Source organism: Elephas maximus, chromosome 23, assembly GCF_024166365.1.
Source record: "Elephas maximus indicus isolate mEleMax1 chromosome 23, mEleMax1 primary haplotype, whole genome shotgun sequence".
Taxonomy (NCBI): Eukaryota; Metazoa; Chordata; class Mammalia; order Proboscidea; family Elephantidae; genus Elephas; species Elephas maximus.
In genome coordinates this window covers 46,766,108-46,788,315 of record NC_064841.1, presented here as the reverse complement: position 1 = coordinate 46,788,315, position 22,208 = coordinate 46,766,108, and the positions used below count along the sequence as shown (strand labels likewise).

The window sequence follows — 22,208 nt, the reverse complement described above, 5'->3', positions numbered from 1 at the left end:
TATCTGTACTTAGAGTCTAAGTTAATCTGATTTATTAGATATTCTAATACTTCATTCAATAATTTACTTCTTAATGCATTTTCATAGCAATTGCTTTCTTCTTGTATTCTCATTAGCAAAGGGATTGATACTTTTTAGCCAAGGAGAAGTATTCAAGTTATCACATAATCCCTGAATAACTCTTCTGTCCCTTTGTGAGTATAAAATATTAATGGAAGGAGTTGAACTTATGAGCAAAGCTGGTATTTAGAACTTTTAAAATAGAAAGTTTGGTTTTCAGTTTAGTTTGAAAAAAAAATTTTTTTTTAGTTTTTGTGCTGACTTTGGTTTTGGTTAAGAACTCTTTAAAAAACTTGACTAAAATTTTTAACCTGTTAGTATCAAAACTGGGAAGCAGTGAATCTTGTTCATCTCTAGATCTGAGAAATACAAACATAAGTATTTTGTAAACTATTCTTTTTATTAACAGGGTTGTTTTGTTATTTTTCAGATACACCATCAAAGATAATTCCAAAAAGCATATTGAAGTATGGGATCCTTCTCCAGAAGAAATTATTTCAAATGAAGTAAACAACTTAAACCCTGTGTCTACAAAATCTCTACCGAATGAGAATTTCCAATCATTTTATAATAAGGAACTACCTGTGCATATCTGCAATGTAATATCTCCTGAAAAGATTTATGTTCAGTGGTTATTAACAGAAAACTTACTTAATAGGTATAACATATAAAGAATGCGTATTGCATGTGGTTTTATTCTTTCTGTATTTTGTTTCAAAGATCTAAAAGTCTTAAATGTAGAATTTTAAAAGTAGAAAAATTATTTTAGCTAAATCACTAAAAATTTAGCTAAGAGTATAGACTGTAATATTTCTATTGAGAGTTTTCACTAATAGATTCATTCATTCCATGAGTACTTATTGAGCACCAATTATGTGACAGCCATTTTTCTAGGTATTGGGTATACAGTGGTAAAAACGTGGACAAGTCTTTGCACTGACAGTGTTTAAATTCCAGGAGAGGGAATGACAATAAACAGGTGAAATATTTAGTGTGGTATGTGATGATAAGTGCAACAGATAAAAATAAAGCAGTTGGGGAAGAAAGCTATTTTAGGGTGGTCAGGGAAGACCTCACTGAGTGAGTAAGGTCAGTTTTAAGTGGGCCTTGAAGGAGGAGAGGGAGTAAACCATGTGGTTATCTGGGGGAAGTTCATCTCAGTCAGAACAACTAGTACAAAGACCCTGAGTTGGAAATATGCTCGAAATATTTAAGGAGAAACAGGGCGTCTAGTTTGGCTGGAGTGGAATGAGCAAGGGAGGACAATAGAAGAACTGTGGTCAGAGAATTGCATGTTCTAAGAAAAAGAAAAGATTTAGAAAATTAAATATTTTTTATCTTTACATAGTTTAGAAGAAAAAATGGTGGCTGCTTATGAAAATTCAAAATGGGAACCCATTAAATGGGAAAGTGATATGCATTGTGCTGTTAAGATCCTCGATAAAAATCAGTGGCGAAGAGGCCAGATCATCAGAATGGTTACAGACACACTGGTAGAGGTAAATGCAAAGTTAAAAATATAATTATGAAAGCGAATCAGTTTTTTATTTTTTATTATGCTTTTTAGTTTGCAAACAAATATATTTAAATGTTGTCTTTCCGTAGACTTAAAGCTATTATCTTTATAGGTCTTGCTGTATGACGTGGGTGTTGAACTAGTAGTCAATATTAATTGTCTAAGAGAACTTCAAGAAAATCTAAAGACAATGGGAAGATTATCTTTGGAATGCTCTCTTGTTGATATCAGGTAGCTTTTAGCAGAATAAATGAATTTTCTTATTGAATATAATCATTTTAAGTATTTTTCTTTTGAGATGGGTTCTTGTTAGTTTTAATTTTGTTAACATGTTCTGAAGTTTTCATAAAATGAACTGTTTCATAAACTTAGAATTGCCTGGAAAACTAAAAATATTTAAATTACCAAAAAGAATCTCTCTAGGATTCTGGGAAAATGAGATGGCACAGTTTCTGAGTCTACTGGAATCATAAAATCAAAGGATCTTGACTATATAGTCAACATCTACAACAAAAGTAGGTAACACAGTTTTCCCCCTGTGAGTCCCTAAATATGAGCAGGTAGGGCACCATGAACCAGGACCCTTATGGTATTACCACTTACATGGGAGGATGTGCAGGAAAGATATCTGGGATTCTGATAGCCCAACAGTAGGAACTGGCAACAGTATTTCACTGGAACATGCAGACCAATCTGAGAACAGCAGCCAAAATTATTGTCAGGGGGTAACACAAGAAGCAATTCATAGTTGAATGTAAGACATCTGTAATGTGCCAAAGTTTCATAGTACGGGAGCTTTCTTAGCCATATATTATTGTTGGTGTTAGTTGCTGTTGAGTTGGCTGCAACCCATAGCAACCTTACGTATATAGAACAAGACATTGTCCAGTCCTGTGCCATCTTCATGATCGTTGCTGTGTTTGAGTCCATTGTCTTGGCCACTGTGTCGATCCGTCTCACCAAGGGACTCTCTCACCTCCACTTTACCAACCACAATGACCTTTTCTAGCAATCGGTCTTTCCTTTTGATGTGTCTGAAGTACGCAAGCTAAACTCACCATCCTCACTTCTAAGGAATATTCTGGTTGTATTTAACCATGTACTTAGCCATATAAACTTTTGAAAATAAACTGAAGTTCCCTTCCATGACCCCACATTGAGTAGAAGCTGCTGGGAGTAGAGTCTAATTTGAGCAGTTCAGAGACATTCGGGCAAAGAAAAGAAAAAGTCCAAATAAAAGTAGAGAAGAACAGAGAAACAAGATTTTAATGTAGGAAACCATACATGTTTGTCACTTTGGGAACACAACAAAAGTAAGAGCTCTAGAGCTATGAAATTAGAAAAGTGATCATGATCTACCCCTTCCAAAAACTCAGGAAAATTTATTTTACTTGAAAAAATGAGCAAAAGGGATGGTTGCAGTCAAATGCCATACAAAGTTATTGTAAGAAAAAACATAACAAGGAGCCAGATATTGAGGGCAATGGGAATTCTCCAAAAAGACATGCCCACAAGACCAACAGTAATCTGATTTTTCAAAATGAACTAAAATTTTAAAAATTATAAAAGCTTTGAAAGAACAATGTGGATTAGAATTGGAAAAAATCAGAACTAAGATGGTTAGAGAAAAAGGAAGATTTGAAAAGAGAGATAATAGAGCTCAGGAAAGAATTAAAAATTGAAGAAAATAAGAAATGTAGACTAAACCGGAAGATACACAAAAGCAAATAAACACAATGTATGATAATGCCTTAAGAGAAACAGAAGGAGAGAAAATTTTAAAACACACAAAAAATAAATAAACAAAAATCCAAGGGATTCAAAAGATGTATAAAATAGACAAAGATGACTTAATGCAAGTGTAATAGGAAACCCAAAGAAGAAAACTAAAGCAATAGAACAAAACAAATGTACCTAAATAAAAGACTGTTTGAAACCATAAATTGAAAGTCCCCACTGCATATCTAGGAAAATCATTTCAGAATGGCCAACAGTGAGAGATAATCTAGTAAAATTATTGATTTACAAGAGAAGGTAAATCACACTGTCATCACCTTTATGCCAGAAAGCAGTGGAGTAATATATTTAAAATACTCATGGAAAGAAAATGGAGAACTATGGATTTTATATCCGGTCAAACTGACCTTTAAGTATAAAGATCAGAGACAACCATATGATCATTCAAGAACTCAGGGAATATTGTTCCTTGGAACCCTTCCTGATGAATCTATTAAGAGAACAAGCTTTAGGCAACCAAAAAGACGAGTTTTGTTTTAACTATTTTTGTTGTTGAGAATATACACAGCAAAACATACGCCAAAAACGTACACCAGTTCAACAGTTTCTACGTGTACGATTCACTGACATTGATTACGTTCTTCAAGTTGTACACCATTGTCACCTTCCTTTTCTGAGTAGTTCCTCCCCCATTAACGTAAACTCACTGCCCCCTAAGATCCCTATCTAATCCTTTGAGTTGCTGTTGTCAGTTTGATCCCACATAGATAGATTTTGAAAGAGCACAATGATCAAGGCAGACATTCTTTAATTAAGCTAAACTATTGTTTTTTTTGTTTGTTTGTTTTGTTTTGTTTAGTTTTAAGAAGACTTCAGGGAATATTTTTGGTTTAAGGTTTAAAGATTATCTTGGGGAGATATTTTCAGGGGTTCATCTAGCCTCCATGGCTCCAGAAAATCTGGATTCCATGAAAATTTGAAATTCTGTTCAGCATTTCTCCCCAGATGAGACTTTGATATAAGGACTAGTGGTGCACATTACATTTATTATACCTGTAGAACTAACACTAAATGATCATTATTAGATAAACATTATAGTATGCATTGAACAAAGTAGATAATAGCACAATTTCAAAAATTGGAGAGAGTAATGGGAGTACATATGAAAAATTGAATAAGCTTTCCATTTAGCTTATTGATACTAGGAGTAAAAAGCACTCTAAATAAGATGGTGGGAGAAAAGGGGAGGGGGAAGGAAGTTACTAAGAATATTGGAACTATGTTAATATCGTATATAAACATGTCAGTAAAAATAGTAAGGAAAGTGCAACTCATGAAATCTTACTGTATATCTTGTGGTGGCTTAGCTTCTCAGAGAGGAACTTCTTTAAGTGATTTTAAAATAGCATAAATGGGCTGCATATCTTGGGTTTTTGTTTTTTTTTTTTATCTTTAGTGGACTATATTCTAAGGTCAAAATAACACCCGCCCCTTGCCCAGAAAGGAGCCCTGGTGGTGCAGTGGTTAAAAGCTTGGCTGCTAACCAAAGAGTCAGCAGTTCAAATCCACCAACTGCTCCTTGGAAACCCTATGAAGTAGTTCTTCTCTGTCCTGTAGGGTCACTATGAGTCAGACTTAACTCACTGGTAATGGGTGTTCCCCCAAAAAACTCATCAGCTCTTTTCAGTAGTTGGTAATAGTGTTGATATTGTTATTCTAAAATGCTTGTGTGCATGTTGTAGAATAAATCAAAATAGTAATTATGTATATATTATTAAGAACTGATGTGGTTGATAAATGATAAAGGCGTAAAATTGAGGTTAATTAAAAATCCTGTAGACCTGATTTTGAATTGGAAGTACCAGTAAAAGCTAATGAGGTTTTTTTTTTTTTAATACATATTTTGTAGCCTTGAAACATGACTAACCAGTAGCAGTGAGCTCCTCTAGTACACAAATTGTGGTCTCCAAATACCATTGCCCATTAAGAGAAATTAGTACTCTTTGGAAAAATGCCTGATTTCAGGTGTTGGGCAGGAAATGTATATTATGACCCTAGCAAAGAAGCAGTTAATGACAAAAGAATTCAGTAAGCAACCTCAATAAACTTGCACTGACCAAAGATGGAACAATTCAAGCATCAGTAAGGATGATAATTGTAATGTACTTTGATATGTTTAAATCTATAAATTCATAGTGATATTTAAAAAAAAGAAAAGGCCTCATTGGTTACCTTTAGAGAATTCTGGGAAACCATCCTATTATTCTGAAAACTGGTAAATAAGGGAAATGCATTTATCTTGCATTTACCATACAGCCTACATTTCAGGATAATCAAATAGTTGATAAGGAAAAGTTGTTCTTTATAGACGAATAAAAAAATAAGGAATGATATCATTAGAATTCTCCTGCCATTTTACAACCACTAATACATTTTTTTTTTTTTAATACATTAAAGGAAGAGTCCCTGGGTACCACAAATGGTTAAGTGCTGGTGTACTAACCGAAAGGTGGTGGTTCTAATCCACCCAGAGGCACCGTAGAATAAAATCCTGATCACCTGCTTCTGAAAGGCCACACTTATGAAAACACTATGGACTGCAGTTCTATTCTGAAACACGTGGGGTCACCATGAGTCAGAATTGACTCAATGGCAACTGGTTTGGTTTCTTTTTTGGAATAAATTAAGGAATCTAAACAATGATTATCAGCGGCTGTTAACATCACACCCAAAGAGAGAACCAAACATTATGTAACTCCTAATTGAAATCTGCCAAGCACTCCTTGGAAACTCTATGGGGCAGTTCTACTCTGTCCTATAGGGTCGCTATGAGTTGGAATCGACTCGACGGCACTGGGTTTTTAATTGAAATCTGCAGCACCACCTAGAAGTAGTATTGCTGGAAAAAGGAAAAAGCATTTAAAGGAAATACAAGGGACAGAGAAACATATTAAATACCACAGGGATGCAGTCAGCTAAGTCAAAGTTGTGGGAAACTACAAATGACTATTTTTAGTTACAAATTGCAAGTAGAAAATTGCAAGGGAAAGTGATGGAGAAGGAATACAAGATATGTATCAATCATTCACAATACCTGGACCTTGTTTGCTTCCCAATTCAAACAAACTTTTTAAAATATCAGGAAAGTATGAACACCTTATGCATACTTCATATTAAAGGAATTCTTAAATTCTTTTTTTACATATGATAATGGTACTGTGGAAATATTTAGTTAAACGGCTTTTGGAAATAAACTAAAATCTTTCCAAATGAAATGATGTGATATCTTGTATTTGCTTCAAAATAATCTGGGGTGGGAATGAGTAGGTAGGAGTAGAGATAAAATAAAATTGGTCATGTATTGATAATCCCCACACTTCTGTCAGTTTGTCATACTGTAGTGGCTTGCATGTTACTGTGATACTGGGAGCTGTGCCACCAGTCTTTCAAATACCAGCAGGGTCACCCGTGGTAGACAGATTTCACCTGAGCTTCCAGACTGAGACTAGGAAGAAGGACCTGGTGGTTTACTTCTGAAAAAATTAGCCAGAGAAAATCTTCTGAATAGCAGCAGAACATTTTCTGATATAGTGCCAGAAGATGATCATCTCAGGTTGGAAGGAATTCAAGATATGACTGGGGAAGAGATGCCTCTCAAAGTAAAGTCAACCTTATTGACGTGGCTGGAGTCAAGCTTTCAGGACCTTCTTTTGCTGATGTGGCACAACTCAAAATGAGAAGAAACAGCTGCAAACATCCATTAATAATCAGAATGTGGAATGTATGAAGTATGAATCTAGGAAAACTGGAAATCATCAAAGATGAAATGAAACACGTAAACATTGATATCCTAGGCATTAGTGAACTTAAATGGACTGGTATTGGCCATTTTGAACTGGACGATCATGTGGTCTTCTGTGCCAGGAATGATAAATAGAAGAGGAATGGCCTTGTATTCATCACCAAAAAGAACATTTCAAGATCTCTCCTGAAATACAACGCTGTCAGTGATAAAATAATATTCATACGCCTGCAAGAAAGGCCAGTTAATAATTCAAATTTATGCACCAAAGCCTAAGGCCAGAGATGAAGAAATTGAAGATTTTCACCAACTTCAGTTTGAAATTGATCCAACGTGCAATCAAGATGCACTGACTAATTACTGGTGATTGAAATGTGAAAGTTAGAAACAAGAAAGATTGGTAGGTGGAAAATATGGCCTTGGTGATAGAAAATGATGCTAGAGATCGCATGATAGAAATTTGCAAGACCAACAACTTCTTCATTGCAAATATTTTTTTTCAACAACATAAATGGCTACTACATATGTGGACCTCAGCAGATGGAATACACAGGAATCAAATCAACTACATCTATGGAAAGAGACAATGGAAAAGCTCAGTATCAGTCAGAACAAGGCAATGAGCTGACTGTGGAACAGACCATCAATTGCTCATACCAAGTTCAAGTTGAAACTGAAGAAAATTAGAACAAGTTCACGAGAGCTAAAGTACGACCTTGAGTATATCCCACCTGAATTTAGAGACCATCTCAAGAATAGATGCGATGCATTGAACTAATGACCGAAGACCAGTTGAGTTGTGCAATGACATTGAGGACCTCATACATGAAGAAAGGAAGAGGTCATTAAAAAGACAGGAAAGAAAGAAAAGGCCAAAATGGATGTCAGAAGAGATTCTGAAACTTGCTGTTGAACATAGAGTAGCTAAAGCAAATGGAAGAAATGATGAAGTAAAATAGCTGAGCAGAAGATTTCAAAGGGCAGCTCAAGAAGGCAGTATAATGAAATGTGCAAAGACCTGGAGTTAGAAAATCAAAAGGGGAGAACATGCTTGGCATTTTTCAAGCTAAAAGAACTGAAGAAAGTTTTGAGCCTCAAGTTGCGGTATTGAAGGATTCTGAGGGGAAAATATTGAACAAGACAGGGAGCATCAAAAGAAGACGGAAGGAATACACAAAGTCACCGTACCATTTCAGGGGGTAGCATATGATCAAGAACCGATACTGAAGGAAGAATTGCAAACTGCACTGAAGGCATTGGCAAAAAACAAGGCTCCAAGAATTGACGGAATACCAGTTGCAATGTTTCAGCAAACAGATGCAGTGCTGGAGGTGCTCACTCATCTATGCCAAGAGATTTGGAAGACAGCTAACTGACCAACAGACAAGAAGAGATCAATATTTCTGCCCATTCCAATGAAAGATGATCCAAAAGAATGTGAAAATTATTGAACAATATCATTAATATCACACAAGTAAAATTTTGCTGAAGATCATTCAAAAGCAGTTGGCAGCAGTATATCAATAGAGAATTGCCAGAAATTCAAGCTGGATTCAGAAGAGGACATGGAAGGAGAAGTATCATTGCAGATGTCAGATGGATCTCTGCTGAAAGCAGAGGATACCAGAAAGATGTTTACCTGTGTTTTATTGACTATGCAAAGGCATTCAACTGTGTGAATGATAACAAATTATGGATAACATTGCAAAGAATGGGAATCCCAGAACACTTAATTATGCTCATGAAGAACCTGTATGTAGACCAAGAGGCATTCATTCATACAGACGAAGGGAGTACTGCAGGATTTAAAGTCAGGAAAAGTGTGCGTCAGGGTTGTATCCTTTCACCGTACTTACTCAATCCGTATGCTGATCAAATAAGCCAAAAAGCTGGACTATATGAAGAATACGGCATCGGGACTGGAGGAAGACTCATTAATAACCTGTGCTATGCAGATGACATAACCTTGATTGCTGAAAGTGAAGAGGACTTGAAGCACTTACTGACAAAGATAAAAGACTACAGACTTCAGTATGGATTGCACCTTAACATAAAGAAAACAAAACCCCTCACAACTGGACCAATAAGCAGCATCAAGAGAAAAGGAGAAAAGATTAAAGTTGTCAAGGATTTCTTTGTACTTGGATCCACAATCAACACCCGTGAAAGCTACTGGTCAAGAACTAAGGAGTGCCTGACCCAAGCCTTGGTGTTTTCACTTGCCTCATATGCATGGGAAAGCTGGACAACAAATAAGAGAAACCAAAGAAGAATTGATGCCTTTGAATTAAGGTGTTTGCAAAGAATTTTGAATATACCACGGACTGCCAAAAGAACGAGTAAATATGTGTTGGAAGAAGTACAGCCAGAATGCTCCTAGAAGCAAAGATGGGGAGACTTCATCTCACATACTTTGGACATGTTATCAGGAGGGAACAGTCCCTGGAGAAGGACATGATGCTTAATAAAGTAGAAAACTGTCAGCGCAAAAGAGGAAGACGCTCAAGAGATGGATTGACACAGTGGCTGCAACAGTGGGCTGAAGCATAAAAACAATTGTGAGGATGGTGCAGGACTGGACAGTGTTACTGTTGTACATAGGATCACTATGAGTTGGAACTGACAATGAGGGCACCTGACAACAGCAATATTGCTAATTGTCAAAGCTGGGTGATAGATATATCAGATTTATTACATTGCTGTGTCAACTTTCATATATGCTTGAAAATTCCCATAACTTTTTACAAATAAATTTACCAGAATAAAAAAAAAATTAGTCTTCAAATATTAAGAGAAGTATGTAAGGTGTAGCTTAAAGGCATATAGGAAAACATGGTCAATTCTGTTCTGAATAGATTACCTAGGAGGAAAATGTTGCTGTTTTTGGCAGAACACAAACATGGATCTTCGTACATCTCAGGGTTGACCTTCATTTTATGGGTTTCCAGCCTGGAAAGCAGCCAAGAGAGAACTTAGCATGGTTATATATTATCCTGAAATTTCTTTAAAAAAAAAAAAAAAGTGGCATATCCCTGCTTCTAGGGGCCTTCCTTCACTGGTAAATCCAAGTCAATTAAACCATAGTGTTTTCGTGACAAGAATCATGAATTGAAATCCAAAAAGCTTAGAGAGGAACATTTGTAATTTTTTATACCAGTCCTAAAAATAACAACAACAATAATAAAAACGGACATTCAAGACCTGCTTGAAAACTTTCAGTGCTATGGAGAATACTTCTCAAGGTATCTTGCTTGTTTGTTATGCAGCTTTCATTATTATTTCATTACATTGCATTAAAATTGCCTCACACTTATTTCCCACACATCCTGATTTTTCTTATAGAACGAACTTCTTGACTCTTCTCACCATCAGATATTGAAAGGTAGATAGCATGTACCACTAAGACTTTTTTTTCCTTCCAGGCTATCTACAATTTTCTCATATATTCTTAAAATAAGGTGATTTCTAGATTCTCCTGCTTGTCTTTTTCTGTGTTTTCTGATTTAAGATGGAAGAAGTATTTCAGATATAATCTGAGCAGATGGCACTAAAACTGTAAATATGTGATTCTCTTGATTTACACTTTGGTTAATGCAGCTTTTTAAAATTTGTATTGGGAAGTTCGGTTGGACTGGATTTCTTAGGCAGTTTTAATTAAGCTCTCAACATTGGACTTGTGAATATCAGAGTATTAATCAAAAGCCTAGTGATCAGAACTGTAACTCCATTAGCATTTCAGTTTTATAAAGAATGGTTTAATCATGTTGTGGATTGAACTGTGTTCCCCAAAAATGTGTGTCAGCTTGGCTAGGCCATGGTTCCTAGTATTGTGTGTGTTTTCACCATTTTGTGATTTGATGTGATTTTCTTATGTGTCATAAATCCTACCTGTATACCTTTATGATGTTCATGAAGCAGGATTCAATTTATAAGATTAGGTTGTGTCCTAAGTCAATCTCTTTTGAGATATAAAAGACAGAAGTGAGCAAAGAGACAGGGGGACCTCATACCACCAAGAAATAAGAGCCAGGAGAATAGCTCATCCCTTGAACCTAGGATCCCTGAATTGAGAAGCTCCTTGGCCAGGAAAGAGATGGCAGAGAGAAAGCCTCCCCCTGGAACTGGCGCCCTGAATTCCAACTTCTAGCTGCCTAGACTGTGAGAGAATAAATGTCTCTTTGTTACAGCCAACCCACTCGTGTTATTTGTGGTTTAGCAGTACTAGGTAACTAACTAGATAACTAACTTAGACAGATCCCAACCACTTGGTCCCTATCCATTCCTTGACTACTGTTCCAGATTTGGCACATCTCACCGGCTCCAAAAGAAGAAAGTATTGTCAGCTGAAACAGAGATCAAAGTTTATAGACAAAGATCCAGCCACTGACGTGGAAGAGCGATACATACCCTGATGTCCCTAGAATACCTGTATACTTACAAGGCCTTCCACAAAGGCAGGACTTACTTACTCTTCTTTGCACAAATGAATTATGAAGCTGTGTGTTTTTTTATACACTTAATTAATTGACTTTTTTCACCCAAATATAGATTTTTGTTTGTTTCTGTCAAGTTTTATCTAATTTATTTTGGAACTCAAATATTGATTCTATTATTTAATATCTAGGTTATCCCTCCTAATATATTATCTGTAAACGTAAAAGCATACCTTTATGTCAGATTGCAGTTTAAAGTGGGCCATATCTAACTAGGATGCACCTTCAGAATATATTTTTTTTAATTTTAACTATTAAATTTTTAAAAAAACAGATTTGACTTAAAAATATTAATTTCTGGCTTCTGTTGACAAAAACACAGCGGGTGGGTTGACAAAAAATCTGAACAGTCACTGAAGCAACAGTGTTGCCAAATATTAATTAGTCTTCCCTCCAGAAATTCAGAATACTCAGTAACTGCTGTTAAATAACCTTTGGCTAGTATTTACCGTGGAGTACTAGATATGATTTCACATATGGGAAGTAGCTCTTTCATTGATCAAAGCCTATAGTCACAATTGGAGGGTAGTTTCCTGTTGCTCTGATGTGCTCCCTACACTTATCCAAAGTTATGCTGGACAGCTTGTAGTTTTGGTTGGTCTCATTTTTGCTCCCTAATTTGGAACAAATCCGTCCAGGCAATGACATGTTATTTGGATAAATATATATTGGATAAATACATATCTGTAGGTTTTTCAGGCATGGTACAAATAGGAATACTAAAAATCTGTTTTATTAACTCTCATAACTGGGATAAATCTGGAAGGCATTGTGGTGAGTGAAATTAGTCACCAAAGGACAAATATTATATGAGACCACTGTTAGAAGAACTAAAGAAAATGTTTAAACACAGAAGACAACATACTTTGATGGTTACGAGGGTGGGAGAGGGAGGGAGAGAGGTATTCACTAACTACATAAAGTAGACAATAATTATCTTAGGCGAAGGGAAGGCCAACACAATACAGGGGAAGTCAGCACAACTGGACTAAACCAATATCTAAGAAGTTTCCTGAATACAGCTGAACACTTCGAAGGACAGAGTAGCAGGGGTGGGGTCTGGGGACCATGGTTGCAAGGGATATCTAGGTCAATTGGCATAGCAAATTTTATTAAGAAAACTTTCTGCATCCCACTTTGGTGAGTGGCATCTGGGGTCTTAAAAACTAGCAAGCGGCCATTTAAGATGCATCAATTGTCCCAACCTACCTGGAGCAAAGGAGAATGAAGAATACCAAAGACACAAGGAAAACATTAGGCCAAGAGACAGGAAGATCCACAAAACCAGAGACTCCCTCAGCCAGAGACCAGAAGAACTAGATGGTGCCTGGCTACCACCAGTGACGGCCCTGACAGAGAGTCCCTGAGGGAGTAGGAGAAAAGTGGGGTGCAGAACTCAAATTCTAGGAAAAAGACCAGAGTTAATGGTCTGACTGAGACTGAAGGAACCCCAGAAGACATGGCCCCGGACTCTTTTAACACAGAACTAAAACCATTCCCTAAGCCAACTCTTCAGACAAAGATTAGACTGGACTATAAGACATAAAATGATATTCGGGAACAGCGTGCTTCTTAGTTCAAGTAGATACATGAGACTGAATGGACATGGTAAATTTGGGGTGAAAAGGAGGGGTGTGCTGTCACATTATAGGGGGAGCAACTAGGGTCACATAACAATGTGTAAGTTTTTGTATGAGAAACTGACTTGAGCTGTAAACTTTCGCTTAAAGCACACACATAAAAAAAATCTGTTTAAAAATAAAGCTAAAAGTTCCCAAAGGCCCTTTCAACATTATAAAAACTTTAATGAGCATGCATGTGATTTTTAAAACAGATACACGTAAGTATTAAACAATACCTAATTCTAGAAGTTATTAATACTTTAAACTTCCCAGCTCATAAGAACACTGAACTTTTTTTTTCATGCTTCCACTTTCCAATGCTTTATTAATATTTGTAATTGAGTGTTCATTTTAACGGTGTGAATTTTATCCAAATTTTTTAACAGATTTGCACATGGGTAGTGATGGTTATTATTATTCTATCATGGAATAACCACTTTTTTAAAAAAAAATCAATGTGTTTATTTGAAAAAAATCCAAGATTTTCCCTCTAATTTTAATGTGTTTTATACTTCATAGAGATAAAAAGGCAAATAAGACAGAAAAGAAAACTCACTTCTTTATCTAAAAATGTTAAAAAAAGTATTTTGTAGACATGCCAATTAAAACATGCCTAAATTTTTTTTTTTAATCAGTTGCATACTTAAGGAGTATGCAACTGATTTTCAGTTGCCCACTATCATTTTAGAATGTTCACTTTTTTTAAAATATTATTGTGGTAAAATATATTTAACATTTGCCGTATAACCCCTTTTAAGTGTGACATTAATTACATTCACCATGTTGTGCAACCATCACCACCATCTATTTCTTAAAGTTTCTCCTTACCCAACTCAGTGCCCCCTTAAGAAACTCAATGCCCTTTAAGCAATACTCTCCATTTTCCCCTCCTCCCAGCCCGACAACCACAAAAACTTTGATTTCTATTTACCTGTTGTAGGTATTTGATATAAGTGGGTTCGTATAATAATTGTCCTTTTATCTCTTATTTTACTCAGCATAATGTTTTCAAGATTCATGTCATAACATGAATCAGAATTTCATTTCTCCTTATGGCTGAATAATATTCCATTGTGTGGATATAGTACATTCATTTGTCCATGTATCCGTTGATGGACACTTGAGTTGTTTCTACCTTTTGGCTGTTGTGAACATCAGTGTACAAATATCTGTTTGAGGTCCAGCTTTCATGTTTTTTCGGTATATACCTAGGAGTGGAATTGGTGGGTCATATGTTTAACTTTTTGAAGAACCACCCAACTGTTTTTTACAGCCGCTACACCTTTTACATTCCCAACAACAATGGATGCGGATTCCAAGTAACTCCACATTCTCATCAACACTGTTATTTTCCATTTTTCTGATAACAGCCATCCTGTTGTTAGGTGCCATCAAGTCAATTTTGACTCATAGCAACCCCATGTGACGGAGTAGTACTGCCCTATAGAGTTTTCTAGGCTGTAATGTTACGGGAGCAGGTCACCAGCCCTTTCTCCCATGGAGCCTCTGTGTGGGTTCAAACCACCAACCTTTTGGGTAGCAGTTGAGTGCTTATTCATTGCAGCACCATGGCTCTGTAATAGCTATCCTAGTGGGTGTGTAGTGATGTCTCATTGTGGTTTGATTTGCATTTTCATAATGGTAATGATGTTGAGCATCTTCTCATGTGCTTATTGGCTATTTGCATATTTTTGGAGAAAGGTCTGTTCAAGTCTTTTGCCGATTTTTAATTTTTATTGAACTTTAGATGAAGGTTTACAGAACATACCAGTCTCTCGTCAAACAGTCAGTATACGCATTATTGTATGACATTGGTCAACAACCCCATGACATATCAACACTCTCCTTCTCAACCCTTGGTTCCGTATTACCAGCTTTCCTGTTCCTCCTGCCTTCCAGTCGCTGCCCCAGGGCTGGTATGCCGCCCAGCCTTGTCTCATTCCATGGGCCTGTTTAATCATTGGCTGAAATGGCGAACCCCAGGAGTGACCCCATTACTGAGCTGAGAGGGTGTCTGGGGGCCACACTCTCAGAGTTTCCCCAGTCTCTGTCAGCCCAGCAAACCTGGTCTTTCTTTTTGAGTTAGAATTCTATTCTACACTTTTCTCCAGCTCTGTCTAGGACCCTGTATTGTGATCCCCGTCAGAACAGTCAGTGGTCACAGCCGGGCACCTTCTAGTTGTATTGGACTCAGTCTGTTGGAGGCTATGGTAGATGTGGTCCATTAGTCCTTTGTGGTCCATTAGTAAACAGTGCTGCAGTGAACATGGGTGTACATGTGTCTATTTGATGACTCTTATTTTTTTTTTTTTATGGGTCTAGGGTATATTCCTAGGGTTGGGATTCCTGGATCATATAGTATTTCTGTTTCTAGCTTTCTAACGAAGCACCATATTGTTTTCCAAAATGGTTGCATCATTTTGCATTCCCACCAGCAGTGCATAAGAGTTCCGATCTCTCCATAGCCTCTCCAACATTTGTTATTTTCTGTTTTTTTGATTCGTGCCAGTAATGCTGGGGTGAGACGGTATCTCATTGTGGTTTTGATTTGCATTCCTGTGATGGCTAGAGATCGTGAGCATTTCCTCATGTGTCTGTTGGCTGCTTGAATGTCTTCTTTGGTGAAATGTTTATTTCCTTTGCCCATTTTTTAATTGGATTATTTGTCTTTTTGTTGTAGAGGTTTTGGATTTTCTTGTAGACTTTAGAAATTAGACCTTTGATGTGTAATAGCCAAAATTTTTTTCCCAGCCTGTAGGTCCTCTTTTTACTCTTTTGGTGAAGTCTTTTGATGAATACAAGTGTTTAATTTTTAGAAGATCCCGGTTATGTAGCTTATCCTCTAGAGCTTATGAGTTGTTGGTTGTGGTTTGTATCCTGTTAATTCCATGTCTTAGGGCCTCTAGCATTGATCCTATTTTTTCTTCTATGAACTTCAAAGTTTTTGGCTTTATATTTAAGTCTTTGATCCATTTTGAGTTAGTTTTTGTATATGCTCTGAGGTATTGGTCCTGTTTCATTTTTTTGCAAATCGACATCCAGTTTTGCCAGCACCATTTGTTATAGACTGTCTTTTCCCCGTCTGATGGACTTTGAGCCCTTGTCGAGGATCAGGTGACCATAGGTGGGTGGATTTACATCTGGGTTCTCAATTCTGTTCCATTGGTCAATGTATCTGTTATTGTATCAGTAGTAAGCTGTTTTGACTACTGTAGCTGTACAGTAGATTCTAAGGTCAGGTAGTGCAAGTTCTCCTACTTTATTCTTCTTCTTCAGTAGTGCTTTACTTATCTGGGGCTTCTTCCCTTTCTACATAAAGTTAATGATAAGTTTTTCCATCTCTTTAAAGAATGTTGTTGGTTTTTAGATTGGTATTGCATTGTATTTGTAAATCACTTTGGATAGAATTGTCATTTTCACAATGTTGAATCTACCTGTCTATGAGCATGGTTTGTTTTCCATTTATGTAGATCTCTTTTGGTCTCTTGCAGTAGTGTTTTGTAGTTTTCTTTTACATCCCTGGTTAGACTTATTCCCAAGTATTTTGTGTTTTTAGGGGCTATTATAAATGGTATTGTTTTCTTGATTTCCTTTTCAACAACCTCTTTCTTGGTGTATAGGAATCCAGCTGATTTTTCTATGTTTATCTTGTATCCTGCTGCTCTGCTGAATCTTTCTGTTAATTCCTGTAGTTTTCTTGTGGAGTCTTTTGGGTTTTCTATATATAGTATCATGTTAGCTGCAAATAGGGACAGTTTAACTTCTTTATTACAAATCTGAATGCCCTTTATTTCTGTTTCAGGCCTTACTGCTCTATCTAGGACTTCCAATACAGTGTTAAATAGTGGTGATAAAGGGCATCCTTGTCGTGTTCTCACGGGGAATGTTTTCAGCCTCTCTCCATTAAGAATGGTGTTGGCTATTGGTTATTCAGAGATGCCCTTTATTATATTGAGAAATTTCCCATCTGTACCTATTTTATTGAAAGTTTTTTTTATCAAGAGTGAGTGTTAGACTTTGTCGAATGCCTTTTCTGCATCAATTGAGATGATCATGTGATTCTTTTATTTATGTGGTGGATTATGTTGATTAATTTTCTGATGTTGAACCATCCTTGCATACCTGATATGAATCCTACTTGGTCATGGTTTATTATTTTTTTGATCTGATGCCGAATTCTATTGGTTAGAATTTTGTTGAGAATTTTTGCATCTATGTTCGTGAGCGGTATTGTTCTGTAATTTTCTTTTTGTGTGGTGTCTTTGTCTGGTTTTGGTATCAGGGTTATGCTGGCTTCATAGAATGAATTTGGAAGTATCGTTTTCTTTTCTATATTCTGAAATAGTTTGAGTAGTACTGGTATAAGTTCTTCATGAATGTTTGGTAGAATTCTCCAGTGAAACCATCTGGGCCAGGGCTTTTTTTTTGGATAAGCTTTTTTTAATTACCTTTTCAATCTCTTCTTACGGTTCTCTTTGGACTTTCAATGTCATTTTGTGTCAGTTTGGGTAGGTAGTGGGTCTCTAGAAATTGTACATTTCCTCTAGGTTTTCAAATTTGTTGGAGTGTAGTTTTTCAAAATACTCTGTTATGATCCTTTTTACTTCAGTTGGGTCTGTTGTAATGTCCCCCATTTCATTTCTTGTTTGGGTTATTGTCTTCTCTCCTGTTTTTCTTTTGTCATTTTGGCCGGTGGTTTGTTGATTTTGTAGACCCTTTCAAAGAACCAACTTCTGGTTTTGTTGATTTTTTGTCTTGTTTTTCTGTTCTCTATTTCATTTATTTCTGCTCTGATCTTTATTATTTCCTTTCTTCTGGTGGCTGTGGGCATTTTTTGCTGTTCTCTATTTGCTCAAGTTGCATAGCTAATGTTTTGATGTTGTCCCTTCTTTTTTGATGTGTGCATCTGTTGCTATAAAATGACATCTGAGAACTGCCTTTGCTGTATCCCAGAGGTTTTGGTATGATGTGTTTTCATTCTCATTTGATTCTAGAAATTTTTTGATTCCATCTTTTGATTTCTTCTATTATCCAGTGGTTTTTAAGCAGGGTGTTATTTAGTTTTTATGCAATTGATTTTTTTCCCTTACTTTTCCTATTGTTAATTTCTACTTTGATGGCATTGTGGTCAGAGAAGATACTTCGTATTATGTCAGTGTTTTGGATTTTATTGAGGGTTGCTCTGTGCCCTAAGATGTAGTCTGTTCTGGAGAGCGTTCCATGTGCATTGGAAAAGAATGTGTACTTTGCAGCTGTTGGGTGGAGTGTTCTATATATGTCTGTGAGGTCAAGTTGGCTGATTGTGCTCTTTAGCTCTTCTGTATCTTTACTGAGTTCCCTTCTAGATTTTCTGCCCTTTACCAAGAGTGGTCTGTTGCAGTCTCCTACTCTTATTGTGGAACTGTCAGTTTCTGTGTTCGATGCTGTTAGTGTTTGTTTTATGTATCTTGGAGTCCTGTCATTGGGTGCATAGATGTTGATTATGGTTAAGCCTTCGTGATGGATCGCCCCTTTAGTCATTATTTAGTGCCCTTCCTTGTCTTTTATGGTAGATTTTGTTTTAAAGTCTATTTTATCAGAGATTAGTATTGCCATTCCTGCTCCTTTTTGGTAGTTACTTCCTTGATATATTTTTTCCATCCTTTGATTTTAAATAAATGTCTCTTGTAGACAGCATATTGATGGATCCTGTTTTGTTTTGTTTTTTAAATCCATTCTGTCACTCTGTGTCTCTTTATGGGGGCATTTAGGCCATTTAAATTCAGTGTAATTATTGATAGGTGTGAGTTTATTGCAGTCATTTTGTGGTGCTAACATTTTCTTTCTTCTTACTCTCCTGTGCTGAGTTCCTTTTATTTATGAATTTCTTTTTCATTTCTTTTGTTTTTGTAGATTTTGTTTTTATTGAACTTTATGTTTTTCTTCTTTATTTTGATGAGTAGGTTTGTTAACTTTCTTTGTGGTTACCTTGAAATTTGCCCTTATCTTCCTGTTATTATTTGGTATCGCACTGCATTCTTTTCTGTTAGAAAGTTCCATATGTATACCATTTATTCCCTCTTTTGTTGTTCTGATGTTGTTGTCATTTACAGATTAACCTCTCTGGTTCCCTGTTGCAATTCTTTTGGTTTTGGATAGTCCTCATGAGTCCATTTCCTAGGTTGGTATCTGGCAGGTACAATCTTGCATCCTACATTCAGGCTGTGGCCTGATGTTGTTTGTTCTCAGACCAAAGGATTCCGCTTAATAATTCTTGTAATTTGGCTTGGTTTTTACATATTTTCTTAATTTTTGTTTATCTGGAAATGTCCTAATTTCACCATCATACTTGAACAAAAGTTTTCATGATATATTATCCTTGGTTGGCAATTTTTTTCTTTCAAGGTTTAATATATGTCATCCCATTGCTTCTTGCCTGCATGGTTTCTGCCAGATTAGCAGAGCTTAGTCTTATTGTTTGTCCTCTGTATGTGACTTTTTGTTTTCCTTGAGCTGCTCTGAGGATATTTTCTTTGTCTTTGGTTTTAGTGAGTGTGATTATGATATGCCTTGGTGTTTTTCTTCTTTTGGGGTCTATCCTATATGGGGTTTGTTGAGCTTCTTGGATGGTCAGCTTTTCATCATTCATGATATTAGGGAAGTTTTCTGTCAGCAATTCTTCAGTGATCCTCTCTGTGTTTCCCATTTTCTTTCCCTGTTCTTGAACCCCAATCACTTGCAAATTTTTCTTTTGATTGTATCCCACACATTTCTCAGTGTTTCTTCATTTTTCTTCATTCTTTTTTTGATATTTCCTCAAAGAGTTGTATCCAAGTGTTTGTCTTCAATTTCGCTGATCTTGTCTTCCGTTATTTCACACCTGTTCCTCAGCCCTTCTATGGCACTGTCCATTTCTGAAATCTTGTTTACCTTTTGGATTTCTTTTGTTGTTTTTGTATGATTTCTAGTTGTGAATTTATTTTGGCATTCTTTTCCTATGTTATTTTCCTGAATTCTTCCATTTTTTGTCTGTATTTTCCATGATTTTGTCTGCCTTTTCCATAAATTTGTATATTTTCTCTCTTTTTTGTCTGCTTTTTGCTTCAACTGTTGGATTGCTCTGAATATTAGAGATTTGAATTCCCTGTCATGTAGTTCTGGTACCTTTTTTCTACTGGAAAGTTAGCTGGTATTTTATTTTGGATGCCTACTGGAAACATCCTGTCCTGTTTTTTTATATTTTTCGTATTGTCTGCTGTCTTTGGGACATTCAGTAGTTATTTTGTTTCTTGATTGTAAATTGTTTTGTCCTGCTTTTTGTTTTATTTGGTTATGTCTGAGCAGACAGTTTGTGTTTTCTTTGTTGTTTGCTCGTCTGTAGTCACAATACTTTTCCCTTCCTTGTCCAGTGGGCAGGGCCAGTCACTCAGCTATGGTGCATCAAGGAAGGTACAGCTGAAGGGTACGAGCTGGGATGGGTTGTGTGTGACATGTACTAGGGCTGACAGAGCAGACCAGGAATCAGTGCTGGGCAGGTTCTGGTAGGCTGTGCCTGTGCTTCTTGGGGGTGTGATGTTCAGTGCACAGTGCAGGTAGGCAGGAAAGAGGGGGGAGGTTGTGATATGTGGAGTTAATATGGGTGTGGGAAACAGGAGAGAGAGACAGGAGTCAAAAATTAACAAACAAAAGAAGAAAAAAAGAGTGGTAAGGGAGCTTGCCATTGGAGTGGAGAGATGAGAAACGCAAAAAGGGAAAAAGAAAAAAAATAACTAGATAAAAATTTGGAAAAGAAAAGTTCCTAAGAGTCCCTCCAGTGGGCCCACCTAGACAGGGAAAGTGGCTCCCAGGCTATGTGGTATAGCGTGGCTAGAGGGGGCATAGACGTCACACAGCATCAGGTATTCAGGAGACAGGAAAAAAAGGTAAGTATAGAGAGATGAGAAGTGAGAAATGAAGAAAGACAGAAAGGGAAAAAGAGAAAAGAACAGGAAAAAAAGGACAGAATAAAAAAAAGGAATCCCACCTATGCGGCTATACAGATTGGGAGAGTGGCTCCAAGGCCGTGCAGCGGAGCCCGGCTAGAAGGGGCTCCCAATTCATGAAACGGAAAACAAACAAAACAAGCAAAAACAAAAAAAAGGCCCCAGGGATCCCACCAGGTGGTGTCACAGGCTGTGGGAGTGGTTCCCCAGTCGAGCAGGGCTTCACAGCCTTTCAAGGAGAAGCAAAGATGGCACACACAGCCAGGTGTTCGAAATAAAGGAGGGGCAGTTGGTGTGAGGCACGGAAAAAAACAAAAGAATTGGAAAGAAGGAGCACTAGCTCAGGGGCTGGCCAGTGTTGGCGGTGTGAATCCAAGCTGCCTGAGGCCAAAGCAGTAGCCTTCCAGCCAAGAGACTGCGGCTGGTGGGAAGTAGAGGAGGGTGAGGGGAATAAGGGTGGGGGTTAGGAAAGCATATACAGCTTGTTACTAGGTGCTCTGTCTCTTGCTAGGAACTTCGTGAAGCTGCTTTCCCATACTCCCTGTCTGCTGATCTCCAGTGTGGATGGGTGGGGTAAATCCAAGTGGCATGGACATTGCACTTCCCGGCCGGCCAAGCCACCGGGGTAGGAAAGTGTGTATCACTGGTTACCGGGTGCTCTGTCTCCTGCTGGGAACTCCATGAAGCTGTTTTCCTGTGCCCCCTGTCCACCAATCCCTGAAAGGAGTCCAAGATGGCAGATCCGTGCTCTGTTAGCTGAAAGGGGCCCTCAGCACGTATCTCTCCTTGCTCTCTGCCCTCTGTCGGTTTCTTAATTCGTTTGGTGTTTGGCTGAGTTCTTTATCTCTTCATTTGAAACTTCAGGTTCCAGGAATGACGTTTGTCTCTGTTTTGCTTAGTTTTTCAGGTCTTTGCTGTGGAGGGACGGTGTGGTGCTTCTGTCTGTGGTGCCATGTTGGCTGGAAGTCCCCTTTTGGCTATTTTGTAATTGATTTGCTAGTCTTTTTGTTGTTGAGT

At 37.2% G+C, this 22,208-nt stretch overlaps 1 protein-coding gene across 1 annotated transcript in view; it reads left to right on the top strand.

Moving 5' to 3' along the window:
- RNF17 (ring finger protein 17) overlaps positions 1 to 22,208 on the top strand; it is a 224,083-nt gene that overhangs the window by 136,580 nt on the left and 65,295 nt on the right. The window contains exons 20-22 of the mRNA XM_049867103.1: positions 491 to 718; positions 1,409 to 1,559; positions 1,689 to 1,807. Coding sequence (XP_049723060.1) covers positions 491 to 718; positions 1,409 to 1,559; positions 1,689 to 1,807 — 498 coding nt within the window. The remainder of the gene's footprint in view (positions 1 to 490; positions 719 to 1,408; positions 1,560 to 1,688; positions 1,808 to 22,208) is intronic.